The following is a 22758-nucleotide window of genomic DNA, read 5'->3' as shown; positions in this document are numbered from 1 at the left end:
GGGAGAGTGTGTAAAGCTGCCAATATCTGAACATAAGAAGCTGCAGTAAGAGTATTTTGGGGTACTTTTATAGTACTTTTCTATGAAAAATGACTCAAACCGATTAGTCGATTACTAAAATAGTCACCGATTATTTTAATAGTCGATTAGTCATCGATTAGTCGATTAATCGTTGCAGCCCTAGTACAGTGACACACGAAGTGGAACCACTTCTGTCAGAGCTGTGTGCAACATTTAAAAAAATCAACACAAGAGTGAGCGGGGCCAAACACGCTTTGCTTTCACATAAAATCTTTTTTCTTTGTTACTTGGTCACTTGAAAACTCTTAATTGTATCTGGTTTGACTGGCATTCAGCGCTGGCCTTCATCAAAATAATTAAATTTAAGAGGCGAGTGTATGTTGTTTTGCCTCGTGTGGCAGGAGCTGAAGACAAGAGAGGAGGCTGTCGGTAACTCTCTGATTTGTTCTACAGTCAGAAACTCTTTCCCGGATACTCTCCACATGCTGCTGGTGAAAAATTGACTTGGTTTTTGGGGAAGCCTTCCCACTGAGCTTGGCTGGGATATTTTTAGGCCACAGTCTCGGAGTGGAGGTCTGAGAAACAACACTTATGGGGGGGACACTCCCTTTTCACTACTGATCCCCCACCCTTTCCCTTCCTCTCTTCCCCATTTCTTTTCTTCTTTCGCTTCATCTGTCTCCAGAGCAGCTTGTCCGATCCCTTTATGATTGCTTAAAGTTTATCTCAGAGGATAAATGTAAGAGTGATGTTTTGTATTTCCTCAGTCATGTGGCCCAAATCCCATGTCTCCATCATTAAAGGCTTCATGAACTGTTTTATATATGAAGGCTTAATGTCTTCATGCTGACAGTTGACTGATTCCTCCCAGGTGTTTGTATCGCTCCAACCTTCTGTTTTTGTGTTGAAAAGTAACTGTAGCATTGCTGTATGCACATTTGCAGGGCCCCCACAGAATAATTCATTTGATGCTTTGATAAGCGATAATGGACCCAGTAAGGTATAATTCATATGACCCAGATCTCTTTAGAGAGTCTATGGCAAAATGTCCCACTACCTCCCTCAGTACCCCTCTCTTTCAAGACTCTCTCGTCTGGTTGAAGAGGGCCTATTTATTATTTAAATCCTTCCATAATTCATCCATTCCCCACCAATACACCCTCCATTGCTCTTTCCTCATCGAGTGCAAATTAGCATGAGCTCTATATCTGTGCGTCTGAACACAAAGCAGTGAAAGTAAGCAAGCAGAAAGAGATAGCTCAGTCTGATGAAGACAGCTCTGTGCTTATTTCTACAGTTACTCCATGTGATGTGATGCCATGTGACATATTGAGTCTAATTTGTAGCCTAAAGAACCAAACAGCTGTGGCCTATTTTGTTTAGCTGTTGTTCGGGTGATGTCACCATTTCTGCCTTGTAAGGCTGCCTTGCTCTCGGCTCTCGTTGTGAGGATGTCAGAAGCATTTTGCTAAGCTGCTGATGAGGAGGGCAGGGGTTTTGTAGCCTTCAGAATGATCTGATAAGTCAACTGAGGCTGTTATGTGCAGTTTTTAAGACATCTATTAAACAGTGTTAACTATTCACACATGCCCTGTTGCTATATTTGACATGACTTGTTTTTTTCTGTATATAATGAATAATGATTTTATGGGCATCGTCCCATATGAAGTCACCCTATCTATTATAACCTCTTTTAAAGGGTCGGTCCACCCAAATTAGAAAAGCACATATTTTCTTTCTTACCCCAGTGGAATCTAGCCATGTAGGTTTTATTTACCTGGGTAATGTGGTGTGTTTTCAGCAAAGAAATGTAAAATCCGTTAATGTGTCTTCTGTGGATGATTCAGAGTAACTTTGTTTTTGGAAAAAGATAAGTCTGTTGATTCTTTAATGAGATTTTTAGTGCTTTGAGCACCAGAAATGCAATTCCATTCATATCTATTTTATTGGTGTGCAGGCAGACGTCTCGGAGACAGGTACCTAAAAACTTAAGAATTAAATTAATACTATGGTAAGCAAAACATGTTTGTAGTTTGACAACAACAAAGTCCATCTATTGAGGAAGACTGCAAAATGTTGGAAAGCACTGTTTGAAATGTCCCATTCATCCACATAGATCTACTCCCAAGACGTAGCCTTTATGGAATCTTTTTAATTGTGGCTCAGAAACAATGTGATACAGTAGATAGGTCTGATGTACAATAGGTATGGGTGAAATAATTGATCCTTGGATGCATCATGATACTAACGTTGACGATTCGGCATTGATTCACAATGATCAATTATCTGAATGTTTATTAAAAACGTGAAGTTGGTGGAAGGAGGCAGAACTCAACCGCAAGAGCAGTGCAGCACTTGGACAGTCTACAGCACGGACATGCTAGAATTAACTTAAGGTCCCCGCCGCATAGCCTTGCTGCAAATTTGTCCCTGTGGTAACTAGGGTTGTAGCGGTGTGAGATTTTCATGGTATGATAACTGCCTCAGAAAAAATAGTGGTCTCACAGTATTACGGTATTACAGAATTTACATTATTTAGAGTCAAAATTACCCATACAGGAATGAAGATGGAAGCGTTAATTTTGGTCAAACATATATTTTATCACAATAATTGAAACTTGAAACCATTTGGTTAATGGAAGTATGTGTAAAAAGTCTCGCCTAGAAAAGAACTAAAACAAAGGAGAGATTCATGCCCAGTTGGATTTTCTTTTCAATATTGTAGAAAAGCAAATGCTTTACTTCACTTGAGGTATTGCAGCAAAAAAATCCCCAGAGGCCCAAAAAGCATTTTCTCCATAGACCAGCACTGTAAAAGACACGTCTGTAAAACTGTTGACAGGACACATTGAACTGCAGACAAGGTCTTTCTATTCTGATTTTTTTAACCATGGTGGTTTTATATTTGTAAAACTTTCTTCAAGTTGAGAAAAGTGATCAAAAAAATTGGTGATATCATCACAATGTAAAGTCTATGACCTGAGTGGGAACTCATGGGCGGGGCCAGAAGGAGAAACACTGCTGCATATATTCAGTGGGCCACATACTATGGAAGTAAACTCGAAAGCTAGAAAACTTTTTTGGTGCATGCGCCAGGCAAGCAATTACATTGGAATGAATAGGCACCATCTTGGTATCCGGTATATAGGTATTATTAAAATCTATGATTAACTTGTAATTCATCTTCACAAAAGGCAGTGGTTGCAAGCTTGCTGTAATTTTTTGCAGAAAAAAATTACATTTGCAAGACAAAAGTGAAGTATAAGTTAAATACTTTCTGTGCCATCACCCAGAGATGTTAACGGGGTGCAGCAGTGGTGAAGTAAACAAATGAGACCAGCTGACCAACACAAACTGCAGCATTAAACAACTTAATCCAACTCTGTAGTAAATGCAAATAAATGCATCTGTTTAATTAATTATGGATCACTACAAATACAGTATGCTAGGTTTTTAAAGTAGCAACTATTCACACAGTGAGAAAAATAAAATAAATCATATTGAGAAATCAAAATTTTTGATGCATCGAGATGCATGGTGATGCATCGATAATTGTTTTTAAATCAAATCATAGCCCTCTGAATAGTAATCAAATTGAAAATGCTCCTTTTCAGGATAAGCAAGCCAATAAAAAATGTCTGCATTATATGTTTCTGCAAACCATTGATATGTTGCATTTGTATGTTATTATGTAACGGATACACTGAAACTTAAAGTTTAAACAACCAGTGGTTAATGTGTGGTTTGGTTTAGGCATAAATACCACTTGGTTTTTATGCAGCTTGGCAGGTCTCGCCTTGGTGACACACCATCCACCATTACCTCCACCTCCTGATGACAGTGTTAGTTCATAGACTATGGCACTTTAGAAACATGGATATGATATGTATGAAACATACAATTCTAATTTTTTAATATTTGTGGAAAAAGTATATTTCAGAATGTCGTAAATAAACCCTGGATGATTGTTATAATGGAACCGTAGCAGACTCAAGTTTGTCTGCACTGAGTGCTGCACTGAGTAAACCCAGTGTATGCATACCTGTTCCTTCCTGCAGTACAGGCCTCAGCAAGTCTGGCTGAGTTCCCCGACTTAGCATGTAGACATAACATTACTATTGAAGAAGGCTAGAGCCTCTCTGCTTAAATTAGTCATGACGTTCCATCTCCATTGATCATGTGTATTGATAAGGGTTTTGTTTTCTGTTTTCACAGATGCAGTCAATGAAAGTAATCTAGGTAAGTGGAGTTTTGATCTTATGAGGTGCTGTTTGACAAAGGTTATCTGTCACTGTAACTAAACTGTCAATAGACTGAAATTCTGTAGTGTGATGGTTTTGTAATAGTACTACAGTACCAACATCAATGCTACTTTTGCTTAGGAAGTAGTAGTAGAAAAAGAATAGAATTACCATAGTTTTAAATTGTTTTCCCATATGTTGTGATGTATGACAAAGACCCCAAATTAAGAAAAGTGGACTAATTGATTACTGTAAGCAATTATTTAAATACAGTTGTATAGGAATGATTCTGTCCCGAGCTTTTTGATCCATATAAGCTGTTAATCACTGTAGCTATGATCACCATAAAGCAGGGGTGCCCAAACTTCTTCCCTTGAAGGGCCAAAACTGAAAGTTACTGGTGGGCCATGGGGACAAAACCAAACATCTACCATAGCGTATTGCATTGTTAAGATGCAAAGTAGCACCAGGATCCCCAGTTCCCATAACTGAAATGTCTTTTGTCCATGTCCCACCTGTCCTGCTTGTCCTTTTTTTTTTCTTTCCTCACTCAAATTGACTTCCTGCATAAAGTAACACTCTGCCCACTCTGCTCAGATTATGAAAAAAAAATCATAATAATAAGGGATTCTACATATTTTAAAGAGCTTTTTTTGCCATACAAATCGAATAAAGTTTTAAAGTTTGAACTGAGCTCAGCGGGACATTCAGTTCTGCGCTAACAACGGATCCAAAATGTGCAACATTTTTTGCCAACAGAAATCAAACAAAAAACAAGAGACTGGGTTGTATTAAGTGTCTGTGAGCTGTAAATTCACCACTTCCAAGCAGAGGAGAGAAGATAATGTTATGTCAAAGCCTTACAATGGAAAGTCTCTCCTCCTCCATGCCGCATCCTGTCTGCAGCTGTCTGTACCAAAGAGTAGTGTGAAAGCGTGTGAAAGCCAAGAGTGCTCACTCCGTAGCAAAATCTGGGGACCAAAACATCACAAAAAACGACTGCTCTACTTGAAGCAATCTCAGTCGACTAGGGCTGTCAAAATTGCTCAAAAATGACGTTTGAATATTCCTTCTAAAAATAACTCATAGGTTCGAACCATTCGAATATTTTTTTTTCTCTGCATTATGTCCACAAGAGGGCAAACTAATACAAGGAAACATACTTGTATTAATACAAGGAAACATAACTACTTGTAGGTATTTTTATTTCAGCATAAACGTCTTTGAAAAGATTTACATACCTACACATTAAAACACATAAAACAATTATCTATAACATTACATTAGAAACGACCGCGGACCTCTCGCTCGCCCCCCCTCTCTGACCCGTTAGGCCACACCGCTCGCGGAAGCGCTGCGAAGAGCTTCGAAGCGCCGAGAAGCGAAGCCAGTTTCCTTTCGGCGCCCGTGTAATAACCGATTGTGTCATCCACACCAGCTGCGCTGCGCCGCGCAGCTCCGTGGCCGGCTCTGGTCTATTTTCTGCGCGAGCCGCGAGCGAATGTGTCAAGCCGGGTGACGGAGACAACAGCTGGGAGCAGAACTGCTTGTCGACCAGCGTGGAGAAATGCGCGTCTGATGTGAACGGAAGTGCTCCGGCTCGTGCGAGAATTTCGGTGCGCTGCGCAGCACCTCCGCGGGTGGTGTGGCCTTATGCAGTGCGTTCAGTGCAGCGGCCCAGGCCAACGCCCACTCGCAAAGAGGACAACTGCGGTGGTGTGTTTTTTTTCTCCGCAATCGAATATCAATTTTCACATTCGAAGGTCCATTTTTTTTTTTCAAATTCGAATTTCAATTCGAATTTAGAATATTCGCTGACAGCCCTACAGTCGACTGAGGAGTGTCTGACTGATGATTAGAATCTCTGACTTTCAAGGGGCAGCCCAAATTATCAGCGATTTATATATATATATTTTTTAAATTTGATTTTATTATATCTTTCGCTAGAAAGATCTGGCGGGCTTGTTCGTTCCTTATGATGAGCCTATTTTGGCCCATAGCTCCCACTTAAGGCAGCCCTGCTATAAGGGGTTACCACTGTATTTAGATAGGTTACTTTGAAACGTAGCAATTACTCACTGTAAAAGTGTTTCTTTAATTTATTTATAATTTAATGATATTCAACTTCTGGGTCACATGGTAGATATTTTTGTTTGACAGAAATCCATTTATTTTAACTCAAACCACGACTTTTTCTCCTAACCTTAACCAAGAGATCCCTTTCTGGTAGAAAGCCCTCAAGGAAAATTTCTCCCAACTGCGATCAAAGCCTGGAGCGAAAAGTGTGGAGCATGCACAGAGCACCTAGGCCAGTTTGGGTCTGATTTACTGTATACATGCAGGAGCAATTTGACTCTCAATCATATTATCTGGGTATGTTAGCCCGACTTTGAGAAATTCAATTACGTACGGACTAACATATTTACATTGATTTTAAAAGTCCAGTATTAGTCGGACCAACACAATAAATTGATTTTCTCTAATGTCATGTAACTGTACTGAATGATGCTACTTAGGCTTGTCTGTGACTGTAACCCAAAACGTTGTCTTATCAAGAAATACATTTATTTTTCTCTCTGAATGTGCCAATTTTTTGCTTTCAAGTGTGGGTTGTGTTGCAAGAAGGAGAGCAAAATAGTAGCAAAACCAGTGCATTGCATTAGCCCGGTGAGGTAACAGTTTGTAATGAATGAAACGTAGCAGAAATATAGCTTTAGGTTGTGGGTTTGAAGCTCAAATCTGGCAGTACCAGTTATCGTCAGGCTGGTCAGGTCTTAAAGACACAAGGCACACATTTTATTGAATGGTTTTAGTAAAAAGGAATGCATGGTAAAATAAATTACCGTCCACTAGAGCAGAGTGATCTGGTTTTAAACAGATGAGTGAAATCCAGATTATTTCTCGTGCTCTTTCTATGTCCTCCCAACCTTGTATTCAGACAGTTAGGTATGTGCCTGATGTGATTATAATGTATGATTAACACAGTGATACAGGCTATGGGCTATAGCTTGTCACATTCCTGCGTTCCACCTACTGCAGGGAGGAATGTTCCTGGACAGACCTGCCTCAGTGCTGTTTCCTCATAATTCTCAGTGTTTGCTTTAATCCTCTTGAGGTGTAAGATGAGTGGGGTTTACTGCATTAGGAAATTTCACACAGTGTCAAGTATGTGGTGAAATGGTATTGATGCTCATATACATTGTATTACTTAGAGAGGGGATGTTGTTCTAGTGATTCTCTACAGTGCAAACACCATATTGTTCATAAAGAACCCTAAATAACTATCTTGACAAACCTTTTAAATGAGCTGTTTAATATCAGATTTGCATTTACCATAAACATGAGCCTAATGAATGTGTTTTTTTTGTAGTAATTACAGGTAGGATATGGGGTGTCTGTAGCAGCAAATCCATAGATTTTTGGCAGTACATTGCAGTGTGGAGCAGGCAGGGTCAAGGGGACAAATAGATATATGATATTGTTCATGATAGTACTGGTATACGCACAGCAACAACAAGCATGGCTGAAAGCAAAATTATTACGGACTCTACCGTGGTTCCAAAAGGAGGGGTAGCCTCAATAGTGTGGAATAAACTTTGAAATATCGTGATACTATTTTAGGGCCATATCGCCAACCCCTAACCCTTAGGATGTATTTACTTGATCCCAAATTGTGAAATTGTTGTGGTACAACAGCATGGCACTGGAACAGTAAATACACAGTTATATTTATACATTTCAACACTACAAGAGGGAAACATATAGACAAATTTATGTCAACAGAAAAATAAAAAATTGAAATAGCTAAATACAGAATACAAGGAAAAATTAAAGCTGCAAGCAGCAGTGATCGGGCCCTCGCTCTCCTGCACCGCCGCGGGGGGCCAGCAGCACGCATCACTGAAGCGGTTATGTGAAAACTTAATTTTGTCCCCCCCATGGGCGACGCCCCTATCAGATGTAAGAGCTCGCCATTCTTGACCTGTGTATCAATTTTCATGAGGAGATGAGGTCGCTGAAGCCATCAAGAAGTCAAACGTATTTGGTGGCGAGGGAGGCGCCGTAGCAGCCACGCCCCTTGACATAGAGAAAAGCTTTTAATAACTTTTGATCAGCATGGTGTCAGGATGATCTGTACCAAATCTGAAGTTGTTTGGACAAAATCTGTAGGAGTTTGTTAAAATACAAAGTTGTGGAAATCACAAAATTGCCACCAAAATGAAAAGTTTAAATCAAAATGGGCGACTTCCTGTTTGGAGTAGACCATTGGTGGCGGAGACTTTTTTGTGCGTCTGGGCAACATACACATATGTACCAATTTTCATCTTCCTACTCCAAAAAAACCCCTATGGGGAGGGGTTTTTGAAAATTTCAAGGGGGCGCTATAGAGGCATTTTGTCCCCCCCATGGGCGTCGCCCCTATCAGATGTAAGAGCTGGCCATTCTTGACCTGTGTATCAATTTTGATGAGGATGTGAGGTCGCTGAAGCCATCAAGAAGCAAAACGTATTTAGTGGCGAGGGATCGATAGTCGCCATGTTGCCACATGGACACCATTAGTCGTAGCTTCACAGCGTTCATAAGGTAGCTTCACCAACTTGTTCTGCATGCATTAGAGGTGGAATGAAGTTGATGCGGTCAAGTTTGTGGCATCAGTACATGCCAAAGTAAAAACTGATCACTTCCTGTTACCACCGGGGAGCGCTATGAGTAAGGTGGGATATTAACATATCGGGGCATTCAGGGTGGAGCCATCATCATCTGAGATCAAGTATGTGGGCGTGAGAGCCGTTCGAAATTCGATGGTGAGAAAACGAAAAGTCGCCAAAATTTGTCACGCCCTAGCGGCCACGCCCCTTGACATAGTGTAAAGCTTTTAATAACTTTTGATAAGCATGTTCTCAGGATGATCTGTACCAAATCTGAAGTCAATTGGACGAAATTATTGCGCTGGGTCAACCGCTGGTTTGTAACCATAGCAATGGAGACTCAGAGCATAAACGTGTGTGATTTTATAGTTTCATTTAACTTTATGTCTTAGCCAAACAGAACACTTAAAATCAACACTATTTTACCACATTCTGTAATTTGTAGACTACTTAAGTAGCCAAACATACCCCATACGTCACATCAAAGTGTAGTGTGTGGCATATCCGATGTACGTGAGTTATTACCTCATTGTTTTGAGTTAGTATCCCTCAATGATGTTATCCATCGTGACTGAGAGATGAAGAGTATGGATTGTCGAAGGCTGTAACTGTACTCATTCACCTCATTATTGGACTTAGTATCTCATTGTTCTGACTTAGTATCTCATTATTTTGAGATAGTATCTCATTATTTCGACTTAGTATCTCATTATTTTGAGATAGTATCTCATTATTTTTGACTTCGTATCTCATTATTTTGAGTTATTGGATCTTATTTTTTCCCATCAAGTGGCGGAAATGGGCTTCCATACGATTGTTTTAGTAATTTTTTAAGAAAAGAAAATCCAAAAAATGTAATTGCCTCTGGAAGGTGACACCTCACTGCTCTTCTTAGTCTTACGTTAGTGAACTGAATATTTTTGGGTTTTGGATTCTTGGGGAGATAAGACATTTAATGACATTACCTTTTGCTCCAGGATGATGAGTATGTTCACATGTTTCCTGATGTAGCACAAGTGGAAAAGAGTCACAAGTCAGTGAACTGACTCTGTCATGTCAGTTACGCAGTAATATGTATCTAAATGTAGCTAGCATTAGCCATGCTAGGCTATACTGGTCATACCAGGCCAAGTGCTGCAGCAGCAAAGACTTGGATGGATAAAATATATGCTGCTGTGCTCATTACACTTAATTTGCAAGTAGCAGCAACTGGGTCAAATGTTCTTGAAACTTGTTATTGCTGTTTGGCATGAAACATCAGTGTACTTAAATCTTTTGAGATGATTTCCTTAGCCTGCAGGCCCCCCTAAACGATGAGGTAAGACAGAGCCAGTCAGTTACCTCTTTGTCTCCACACTGAAACCAGCGTGACTGGCCTCTCCTAGTGTCCCTGCCTCCCTGATTAGAGGTCTCCTCAGGGCGTAATGACAGAATTGTGTTCCTGTCAGTTCCTGCTGCTCAGAGTGGGCTAATAGTCATGTTAGCCCACGCAGCATGTCATTAGCTCTCCACCCGTAGCCCAATGAGGGGCAAGTCTGTCATTTTGAGGCTAAATCACAGGGCAGGCAGGCCGGAGATCACAGTCACACCAGTGCTCTGAAGCTCCAGTGTTTCCACCCACCCTTCCTGGCCACACTTAATATGCACTGACTTACGCATACTCTATTAACACGGAGGAATTACTGTGTCACGGGCTGGAGGAGGCAAATGGAAGTCAAAGAGAGGCAGTTTGATAGCTAGCTGATACAGAGATCATTCCATCAAAATCGGAATTTGAAACACACTGCTCATTTCTGACTGCGATTGGATGATTCATGGTTATCACTCGGATGATTAGCAGGCTCGCATAGCATCTATCAGAGCTCGGGGTAATCTGCTTTGATTATTAGCCTCTAAGCCTTCCTTCCATGCTGGGCTTGTTGAGCACAGAGTGATGAGAAATTACTCTCTCCTCATATTTACTATCTGTGCTTACTTGTCAAAATGATAATTGCGTTGCCCATACAGATCACCCCCAAAAAACTGCATTTGCAGTGTTTCTAGCCTCAAAAACATTCCTTCACACTTGTGTGTAATATTACCCTGTATTATTCAATTATTGCAGTGTAAGTACTATAAAATTAAAAATTAAAATTAAATACTAATAATTATGTCATTTTCTCTCAAACCACCACTTCTTTTACATTTGTTAGGACTGATTTAAGGTCTGTAACTTAAGTGTGTAAGATTTAGGGGAATTTACAGCAGTGAGGGTTGCAGATTGCAGCCAGCTGAAACTTCTCCCCGTTAAGAATCCTGTTATATGCATTGTTCAGGAGGTTTTTACCAGGAGCTGAATTATGTGCGGAGGTCTCTTCCTCTCCAAAACAAACAGATCAGGTGATTAAAACTGGTAAAAACCTTGAATAAAAGTTTCACATTACAAATTACGCTGTTTGGCATATTGAAGATGGGTGGCTGACCCACCACATGCTAATGTATGCTCACCTTTTTTCTGATCCAGACGTTTAGGAGGTTTTTACTGTGAGATGAATCATCTGTAGAGGTCTCTTTCTTTCCAAAACAAATCAACCAGGTGATTTAAACCAGTAAAAACTCAATAAATAAAATTTCCCATCATAAATCAGTATTTGTCTGACGCTGTTTGTCGGAGGTGGGCTTTTAACTATGGTGGCCGACACAAAAAGATGAATGGCCCTATCTAGAGCCAGTGTTTGGTTTGTCAGTTCTGGGCCACTGTAGAAACATGGCAGTGCAAAATGGCAGACTCAGTGGACGAGGACCTGCTCCCTATATAGACACAAACGGCTAATTCTAAGGTAACAAAAACACAACTATTCTTATTTTCAGGCGATTATACACTAAAGAAAATATACTTTTTATATTATATTCCATTTCTGCCAATATATCCTTGGGCTGAACGATATGGCTAAAAATTTTATTATGATAAAAAAATTCATATCAGTCAATATTGATAATTATCTGAAAAAGTCAAAATCCTTCTTTCTTTGAAGTTTTGAGGCTAATTTTTGCTACTGAGTAAAAGTTAATTGTAGTTTAAACTATTATTTATTATCAGAACATGACATGACAAACACTCGCCAAGCAGCAGAACATTTCACATATCTGAGGTGGAGTCAAAATAATTATAATCAAAATAAATTGAGGGGAAAAAAATATTTTTTTCATTCTGGTCAGGAGCATGTCAAACTTTTTGTGCAGAAGCACAAGAAGAAACACACAGTTTTACATTTTTGATGTTTCTGAATCATAACAATAACAAGAGACAGACTTTGTTGATGTCATGAGGTAACATGGGGTCATTTATTGCTGATTGAAAATCTGCTGACGTTACTGGGGCAGAATTAATGTTTACAGACAAGGAAATGTATGAAAGGTTTATTCAGGTTACCTTTAGTCACATTATGTCACATCGTTGTAATGAAATTGAAGGCTAGTCAGTTACATTAAACTTACTAACTTAACATTAGCATTAGATGAGTCAGCCATACAGCTATAAGTAAGTAATGTAAGTAAATAAAAATTAATTATAATTATATATTGCTTTTTTAGACATAGGTCACAAAGTGCTTCACAAGGGCAAAGACAGAAGACGAAGTGACTACGTGAGCCACATAGTTAAAAGCGCACACTTGCTGATTTCACCAAAAAAAAAAAGAAAAGAAAAGAATTCACAATACACAACACTAATACACAAAATATGGATAAAATACAATTCTGGTGCATACAAGTTATCCAAACGCCTGTCTAAACAGATGCATCTTTAGCTGGCTTTTAAAAGAAACCACAGAGTCAGCAGAGCATAAGGGAGCCTGCAAAGCATTCCAAAATTTAGGTGCTATGGCCACAAAAGCGCGATCACCACAGGTCTTAGTATTTTTGATTGAAGAGAGCAAGCTGAAGAATACAGATGAAGTAGTTCAGCTACATAAAAAGGGAGCCCAACCATGTAATACTATGTAAGTAAGAATCACAATTTGACTATTGTAGCTAATGATATGCGGCAGATTCAGATGAAGGATAGTGCTGTGCTGTTATCCGTGGTCAAAAATATAATACTAAAAATAACCCATGAAGTTGTTGAATGTTGTAACTTTATAACGTTACCATACACATTAGTGGTCGATCTCGTTTTATTCTTCTACTGGTGCTGCTGCAGCTGCTCCTTCTTCTGGTACATTGCAGGTGGAAATTGGTGTTTAAGATACATTACCATCCCCCTCTATGGGTGTATGGGTTGTTTCATTATATAGAGGATTTATTGAACATTTATTATATCTCTATCGAGGCAAATTATATTGAGATGTATGTACGATAATAAGATAATATCAGCACATCGTTATCAGCCGATATTGACTTTTACATCTACTATTAGAATCGGCCAACATTCTTTTTCTTATTTTGCACAATGAATAAATATCACATACATTGAAAAGTTTCGTATTTTATGTCTCCATCTACTGGTGGGCCATCATGATAAGAGTATGCATGCATAATATGTTGTTAATTCCACTACAGAAGAGACTGGATGAAGTGGGGAAAAAGTGGATATATCAATATCAGCTTTGGTTACCTGTTAAATGGGTTGCTATATATTGACATATCGGATATCGGCAAAAATATCCAATATTGTGCATACCCATTGGTATTGTTATCGCCCAGCCCTAATATGGCCCTCTAAATCCTACAAACTGGACCCCTAAAATCCCAAGTCAAAAGTTAGTATGTTAAGCTAACCTTTAAACAATATCAAAGTAATTATCCATACTGCACGTTTCAAGCCCCCAAAACTATTAGATGAACTGTACAGTTAATCAGTCTGGACACAGTGACAACAGCTACAAGTAGAAATCTCCTCTCCAACTGTATGCATGTATGCATGTCATATCACAATCATTTTACCCTGTTTCTCCATACGATAAAAACTTCTTCACATTTTACAGCTTATTGGTCACAGTGGGCTTTTAATACCAACCACAACTTGCCCTGCAGCTGAAGCTTCATGGGAAATAAGCTGAGCACGATATATTTAACAAATTTTTAGGCCTGTGGCTCCGTAAGGAGATAAGAAGTGGATCCGTTTTTGATCCACGTGAGCCAAATCGTAGCAAAGCTGTGGGTCGATCCTTGAGTCAGGGGGACGAGCTGATAATTATGAGTGAGCGTGACCGTGTTATACAATACACGCGCATCTTTACTCAGTGCCACGACCTTCTCTGCTGAGATTTGCGTTCGCCTTACTTTGCCCTTTAGTTGGGCATGTTGTGTAAGTGAAGGGGCACAACGTGAATAACATTGGTCTTTGCGCAACAGCCTGTGCTGAGTGGAGAGCTAACTGGAGCAGGAGAATGGCGCTGTTCGGCGAGGTTCACGGCTGTTATTCCTACAGGCCATGAGCGTGAAAGGAGCTAATGCCATCTGACAGTTCTGGAGCAAGAAGAGGAGGGCTGGACAGAAAAGGAGGAGAGAGAGAAGAGAGCGGGGGGTGTTAAGAGATAGAGAGGGATGGAGATGGAGTGGGGGTGGGAATATATGGTTGGGGGGGGGGCGTTGGATGAGAGAGAAATAGGGGATGAGCTAGATATGGACAAAGCAGGGATGAGGGATATGGGAGGGGAAGGGCTAAAGAGGCGATACTGTAGGGACCTCTATTGTTACCCGCTGTAGAAAATGGCCTCCTCTTTTTTACCAGTGTAAATTATATTAAAAGTCCAAATATTGCATTTTTTTTCTCAAAATACGCAGACGAAGTTCAGAATCTGAAAGCAGGAGCTGAAGGCTGGCGATCTTTTAGTCTTACATATTCTATCAAATACTTCTCAGAGTGCAGCACATCCAGACTCCCCTGTGTGTTCGCACTGTGGGACAGATTCACTCACAACTGCCATTTTGAAAATCTGCCTTTGAGGGAATTCCAGAAATACTCTCAAAGCATCACACTCACATTTCTGTCCAATGTCTCTGCGAGATTTGGGGGGAGCGCGAGCACGGCCAGACATGTTGCTTTGAGAACATTTCCGTTTTGTGTGTCTCCGAGTCGTAAAATGACTGCTACTTTAACACTGACAGATAGACAAAAGATAGCAAAGGGAGGAGTGGTGGTGAAGAGATAGATGGCAGACAGATGGAGGGAAGAGGGAGTGGGAAGTGAGGTGGGATCCAACTGTAATTTGACAGGCTCCAGTCCCACTCAGGCTTCAGCAGCAGTTCTCTGGGAAGAGGCGTAGCAGACACCCCACTGCCGACCTAACCTGCCATTACCGACATGGCAAAAAGACAGAGATTCTTCGTTGTGATGTCTCATCCCCCTTTACAATGCACATTCAAAGGAAAACCAGATATATGTCCGACTGTGGCTTTGTGGCATGTTGTGAGAAACCTGCCCTCAGATCTGTTGACTTACAGATTACACATCGACACATGGAAAGTATGAAAATGTGCAAATTTAGAAGTATAATAATCCTTGAATAAAATCCTTTAGGGACCTTACTTTACTTATCAGAGTAGGGGGGTGGCTGGGGTGTGACTTTTTTTTTAATATCATGACCCTCTCTGCAGCTACAAATATTTTTCCTTGAGCTTCCATGAGTGACTGAGAAGGAAATGCTTGGCCCTCCCATGAACATAAATGACCTTATTTCATAGTTTCTGATGTAATTTTGGAGATTTTTAAAGAAAACATGCCTTTTAAACCCACTTGTGGGTTTTGGGTATTTGAAATAAATACAAAATACCACCACTGAAAGTAGGATGCCTCTCCGCGAAGCCAAATAAAAAAACATAACTACCTCCTTAATGCAAAAAAAAATATTTGAAGTGCCTCCCCCCATTTTGCACCACCCTCTGCCTTGATAAGTAATGAATAGTCCCTTAGCACTCTCATCTAACACAAGACTTTACCTTAGATATTGAGTTTTATGTTTTTCACAACTACTTTTCTTAAGTAGGCCTAGTGCAAAATAAAAGTGAGTGCTCAATAGTGTTTTTCATTTCCCTGCAGTAGCCAGTAGTTGTAGCTCCTGTAAGGAAGATTTCCAGTATTAAAGGGTTGGTTTGGAGTCAGTATATTACGTACTGTAGATGTCAGTCAGCATGCACCCAGTTTTGAGAAAGAGGCTGGAGTCTGACAGAAAGCTAAGCAATGTACTGCTGTGGAGGGGTCAGCAACAGAACAGATTTTAGCCATCTAAAAAAAATATGTCAGTTAAGGTGTACGCTATGCTGAGAGTATTTTCACTGCTATAGCTTTCTATCAGACAACCCGCTCTGATGGAGAAGCCATTAACAGCTTCAATTCCCCATCTATGCTCTCGTCAAAGCCACCAGACTCCATTAACAAAAACAGTAATTTCAGCTCACTTAACAGAAGAGCTGCTAATCTACCATTGCTTCAATTAGTTAATGAATTTGTGTTATTGTGTGACTTTGGTCAATGTGAACTAATCCCTTTAAACACCTAATTCACACAATAACACAAACTAACTAAGTGATCAAGGCAGTGGTAGACTAGCAGGTCCTGCGTCCAGCAATGCTAAACCACTTTTTTTCTCATTGGAGTCTGGCTATGAAGAAAGGGATATAATGGCTTCATTTTCTTGGTGGAAATCACTGTCTGACATTAAGGTAAAGCAGTGAAGATGTTCTTAATATAGCATACACATAAACTAATAGTGATATTTTTTTAGGTGGCTTAAATATGTTTTATTGCTGACCCCTTCACAGCAGTATATTGCATTTATGTCAGACTCCAACCTGCTTCTCCAAATCAGGGGCACACTGACTGACATCTACTGTATGTAATATACTGTCTATGGATAAGTGTCCCATACAGCCTCACTTCAAAAAATCTGAATAGTCCCTTTAATTTTTATTTTTTTATTTATTTTTTTAAAATCATGACCAGTCTTATTAGCTCCAGCATTCTATGACTTGTTCATAATTGTCACTGATCAATATCTGTTAACTTTAAATTCAAATGAGACAGAGAAGGGAACATCCTGACAAACCTCCATCAGCTGCTGTGTGGAGGCTTGGTACATGAGGTCTGGGATGAGGTCTCCACTATGAAGCTACCTCTTAAACCTTATTGCAGTGGTTTTTGTTTGGACTTGCCCGCATTTGTTTGATCACTGTGAGGAGCTTCAACCACCTCCTGAATAATTGTACAGCTAGTCTTAAAAATATTTGGCACGGAGCGAGACTTCTCAGAGTTACAGAAAGCCCTCAACATAATTTTCTGTCTCCAGTATGGACATATAATATTTTGTAACAAACGTCATACTGGCTGTTGAGAGCTTAAGCAAAAATGTGTCGTTTGATCAAAAATATTCAGCCTCCACTGAAACCACTTCTGTTTACAGAAACCAAACAACATCAAAGGTGCTGTTGGTTGTGTGGCAGCAGATAAGACAATTAGAAGCTGGAGCCCGCTTAGCACTCTCCATCATTAAAGCTGCTGGCCCACATCTATAAATTAGAATGGCTGCTACACTGCCTCTCAGGTCACACGTTGGTCCACTTTGATCAGCCTGTTGGTATTTGTGCAGGACTGAGTCCGCAGAGGCTGCTGACTTCTGTTGGTCTTTGTTTTCTGACAGACAGCTCACAGGAGCTCTATGTTTGTATGATACAGCCCTCTGGTGGGGAAGTATGGTGCTGCCATGGCCTATAAACACAAACCACCAGCTATCATGTGATGGTCAGTGTTGTGAAGGTTACTTTCAAATATAATAGGTTACAGATTACTAGTTATTTTACCCAGCTCTCAAGTTTTAAATGTCCATGTTCACTTGGGCCCCGGAATTGCTGCTTGCGGCTATATTTATTATTATTGTTATTATTATTATTATTATTGTCATCATCATCATTAAGAGGTCCCAGATAGAAGAGTTAAAGGCTAGTTTTGAGGACTTAATTACAAAGTTTTTATTGTGCTTACATTGGGCATATTTCTAAATACATTTTTGCATGGTTAATTTACCACAAACTAAGTACGCATGAGGAGCTGATAGATACACACAGCACAGAGAGTAGGAGAAACAAGGGACTTATTTCTGCCTCTTGGCTCTCCAGTGGTTAATCAAGCCCTGCTGGTAGACAACATACTTATAAGGCCTCTGATATTATTATGAGTCTTGTGTCCTATTTCTATTTTATGAATTTTCTAAAGTAAAAACATGTTTGGTTAGCATATTATCAGTGCATGTAAAAGTACTGTGAAATGTGTTGTGTGTGACTCACATGTTTTCTTCTTAGAAAATTTCTATGTGTAATAGATGACAGAGTCATTCAGTTTGAAGGCATCTTCATGTTTTTCAGAGCTCGATTGCACTTAGTTCTTGAGGGAACCATTTGATTCAACAGAATGCTGCTGCTGTAGTTGTGAAACAGTAAGGTCTGTATTGAGAAATGCTTAAATCCTATTGTAAAAAAAACTGTAAAAGGCAGGGAAGTCCCTCCTCTTCTCTTCAGTCTTGTGACAGAGGCACGGTTTAACCTTTGACCCCCCCCCCCCCCCCCCCAATGCTGACTTGACCCACTGTTCTTGCTGCCTCAGAATCTTACTCAGCTCCAGGACAGTGAATTCCACGATTGTGTAGTTTAGTTTTAACACAGAATAAAACTGAGGAAGCAGTTATCAGAAAGTCAATTAATTGATGACAGTTTTATTGATTACTTTTTTTGTTGTTATTTTTTAATCAGGTTTTTTTGGAATCCTACACTGGGCTGTCAGTCCTTCAAACAGCATTTGTCTTTCATTTTCTACAGTTTCGTTGGACTAAACAATTACTTAATCAATGAAATAATTTGTGTAACAATGCAATGTCATTTGTACAATTTTTGAAATTTTCATTTTATATTTGCATGTTATGTTATTTGTTACATTGTTTAGTTATGGTATGGGTTAGTCCACTAAAGGTTTAGCAACTGGTTGGCATATTGATGACACACCTTATCCACACTCCCACAACAGAAAGTAAATATCTGAATCTGGGGTTACTTTCAGTGAGCCAATTCTGAAAACCTTGAGGCCACAAACTTTTGTTACCTAAACCTAAGGAAATAAACCCAGAAAGGAAGTGTTTTACCTACATTTATTTTGAAAAAGACTGTGTGCATGTAACAAGATGAAAATGTACATTTCCTGTGAAAACGGACGTTTATTTTGAAAAGACACAATGCATGTAACAAGCGTACATTGACACGCTGTTCGTGAACATACCAAACAGATGTAGGAGGGCATTGTCATGTCATATTTTAATGTGCAGGTCCACTGACAAAGCCAGGTTGAGAATATGTTGAAATAAGACAAATAACCAACAACAAAGCACAAAGGTCAGAGGTCACAGCAATAAAAAAAAGTATCAAACTTATCCAATTAGTATGTCATTATTAAAGACAAGAAATATGGAGAAGTTCAAGGCATAGGCAAAGAAGTAAAATGAGAAAGAGGGAGGACTAAAAGACGAGGGAGAGATGTGGATTAGGGTTGACACTGGAACTATCGCGGCAAATTGGCACTGTGGCAGTAGTTTTGGTGTCTGGTCTGTTTTTCTGACAGTTATGTTTGAAATCTATGTTTGTATGTAAAGAAAGTATAAATGAGCCCTGACCAGGTATTCACACTGATGTTAGCAGTTCATGAAAAAACACAGCTCCTCTATTCTTCTGGATGATTTATACTTACATTACACTCAGGGGATCGGCATTCTTCATCTTAACTCTCGCCAAGAAACTGAATTAGCTAACCATTAAAAATGTCTCATATCTGTGTCCTCCATGAGGACTTGGAGGTGACAGGATACATACAGTACGTGATACACAGGAGACAGGGGTGTATATTCAACAGCAACATTTGGCCCTGGGGCCCTGAAACAGGATCATCCAGCAAAACCCTTTCCATACAGTGTGTTAGTAAATAAGAATTAAATGAGAGTTACAACCTAATGTTATAATATTGTCATGTTTTACTCTGCTTAAACTGTTTAATAGGCAACAGTACTGTGTGTGTGTGTGTGTGTGTGTGTGTGTATATTTGAATATGTGTTGAAATTGACGATTTAATTTAGTGCATCCACTAGTGAGAGGAGCAGGAGACTGTCAGCAATTAAGGTTTCAACTACAAAATAAGTTTCAACATGGATGTAGCTTGTGAGAGAACAGACAGATGCACTGTCACAGACATTACCAGCAGTGTCTTATAGTTCTCAGCTTGTTAGAAAGAGAAGAGTAGAATATTGATAATTCCTCCCTGTCAGGACAGTTAAAGCATGATGAATGGCGGCTCATATGAGTGGCTTTTTTAGTGGTCATTAACTCAATGATGGTGGCCAGGTCACCTCTGTTTTTATATGCCCTTTGGAAGTTCAGGCAGAGAACAGCTACATTGATTTGCTGGTCATCAGGGCTCCAAAAAGCAGATGTATCTGGGAAATGTGAGGTGGATCATTGTAAATCTAATCTGCAAGAGTGGACTAGCCCCAAGGTCAGCTCTAGTACAGCCGCAATGAGCTCAAACAAACGGAAGCAGCAGCCTCTGAGGTGGCATGTCACAAAGAGTCCTGACCGGAGAACAGAGACCAGCTGAACATCATGTTTAGATACAGCTTGTGATCTACTGGGGGCATATCCACTGTCACTAGGACTGATAGCACGCTGTCAACAGGCTAGTGATTAGGATTGGACATGAAAATAACTAGTCAGTTAATCCAGGGGTTTTTTTTCTGCTTGTGACCTCCTAAAACACGTCAGTCTGTACGTTTCCATGCAGAGTTAAGTGGAGCTACAGTTAGAGCTCAACTAGGCCATTTTATTGGACTGCTGTCCTTGTCCCAGTATACAAGCATGGGAGGGGAATTGATTTATTGAACGAAGTATGTCCGACTCTGCTATGATAGGTGGTGATATGCCCCCTTTCAGCTTGTTAGTATTGGACCTTTTACATCACAGACCAAACAATCGAGTGTCTTCCAGCTGTTCCGCCACTTTTTTGAACAGGTAGTCATTCCGTGTTTTCCTTCCATCAATGTATTTTTTAAATATTTATATCTTTCAGCTGACACAGCATGAACTGTGTCTCCTTGTCCGTCCAAAAATGCATGGCTCTGGATGTATATTTCATCATGTTGTTACTGGTTTCTTCTTCTGTTATGCATTTAATGATATTTGACTTCCGGGTCAAAGTCTGGGGTGGAAACTGTGGAGTATGCGCAGAGCGCCTAGGCCAGTTTGGGTCTGATTGACTGTATACATGCAGGACTAATTTGACTCCCAATCACATTGTCTGGGTGTGTTAGTCTGACTTTGAGAAATTTGATTTAGTGCGATTTCAGTCAGACTAAAATGTTTACATGTGTTTTAAAAGTCCAGTTTTTCTGACTAACAGTTATTTGATTTTCTCTAATGTTAACGTTACATTAATGTTACTGAGTGTGTACTTGTGATGTGCCATCAGGTCTTATCCATAATCTGGATATGAATCAATGATGATGGATGGTGAAGAGTTAGATTTTTTTCCTTTATTTGAAGGATTTTTCAGATACCTAAAGAGGTGATAGTGTCAATAAAAGCGAAGACAAGACAAAAGTAAAGACGAGACAAAAACATTTGTACAATTTTGTTTAAGAAAAATGTTTTTTTTCTTGTATCTAATTATCAATTTATGACCGTTTATGTTTTAACTCAGGGCCCCTTGGGTGGTCCCATAGCTCAAGTTGACAACCACTGAATTAATTTATCAATTGATAAATGAATATAATTGATAAAAATGATACCAATAATTCAGTTCTTTCATCAGCTTTTTCTTTCTCTAAAACAACATGACCACATTTTCATGGAAACAGATGAATGAGATTATGACTTGTGTTTCAATTCAATTCAGTTCAATCATTCAGTTTAATTCAATTCAATTCAATTTTATTTATAAAGCCCAATATCACAAATAACAATTTGCCTCAGAGGGCTTTACAGCATACAACATCTGTGTGTGTGTGTGTGACAATTTTGTTTTTCCTACTCTGTTTTTGTCCTAAATTTGGTTTGATATTGAATTCTATTGTTTTATTGATATTGTGTGAGTTTAAATTGATGTACTTTTAACGTTGTTTTGTCAGTGGACCCCAAGCAGACTAGCGACCACTTTGTGGAAGCTAATGGGAATCCAAATAAAGAATAAAGAATAAAAAGCAATTGATTTTATTATTCTAGTAGGCTCCCTAAAGTTTAAAGTTTAATTAATAATTTATATAATAAAAAAAATCGGTACTTGGCATTGTGTGGCGATGCGATATCGCCACACAAAAATATTGTGATACTTTGTTCTTTCAATTGTTTCCCCCATGACTAATAGAAACTTGATATTTTAACATCACATAGGAGGTATACTTACATTTTCCTTACTGACAAAGAACATTTTTTGTAAGTAGGGTTTTTATTGAATACATCCATGTAAGACACAAAGCAATGTTATTACCAGCCAAGACAGCATGGCAGCAGCTAGTGTGTGTGTGTGTGTGTGTGTGTGTGTGTGTGTCTGTGTCTGTGTCTGTGTCTGTGTCTGTGTCTGTGTCTGTGTCTGTGTGTGTCTGTTTGTCCTGGGGACCAACCCGTCCCCATTTCCAACTCATCATATACTAACGCTTGGTCATTGGCCTTCAGTGTCACTTACGATGCATCAAGGCTCTCTTTAACATCTGTATGTGACACCAGGCCATTTCAACTGCCGTAGTATGAAGAGCAAGAGAGTCTTAAGTAGGGTGCACAGAAAGGTACGTGGATGGGTCAAACAAACACAGGACTTTGACCCTGGAGGCCGCAGTTCATGTCCT

At 39.5% G+C, this 22758-nt stretch overlaps 2 protein-coding genes across 2 annotated transcripts in view; one reads left to right on the top strand and one right to left on the bottom strand.

The window, feature by feature from the left end:
• The window catches only part of LOC126393944 (coiled-coil domain-containing protein 106-like), a 613357-nt gene that overhangs the window by 333949 nt on the left and 256650 nt on the right, over positions 1-22758 (bottom strand). The gene's annotated exons all lie outside the window — the stretch shown is intronic.
• Positions 1-22758, top strand: part of nr6a1a (nuclear receptor subfamily 6, group A, member 1a) — a 136935-nt gene that overhangs the window by 70060 nt on the left and 44117 nt on the right. The window contains exon 3 of the mRNA XM_050050354.1: positions 4237-4260. Coding sequence (XP_049906311.1) covers positions 4237-4260 — 24 coding nt within the window. The remainder of the gene's footprint in view (positions 1-4236; positions 4261-22758) is intronic.

This window comes from Epinephelus moara, chromosome 8 (genome assembly GCF_006386435.1).
Source record: "Epinephelus moara isolate mb chromosome 8, YSFRI_EMoa_1.0, whole genome shotgun sequence".
Lineage (NCBI taxonomy): Eukaryota > Metazoa > Chordata > Actinopteri > Perciformes > Serranidae > Epinephelus > Epinephelus moara.
This window is presented reverse-complemented; position numbering and strand designations above follow the sequence as displayed.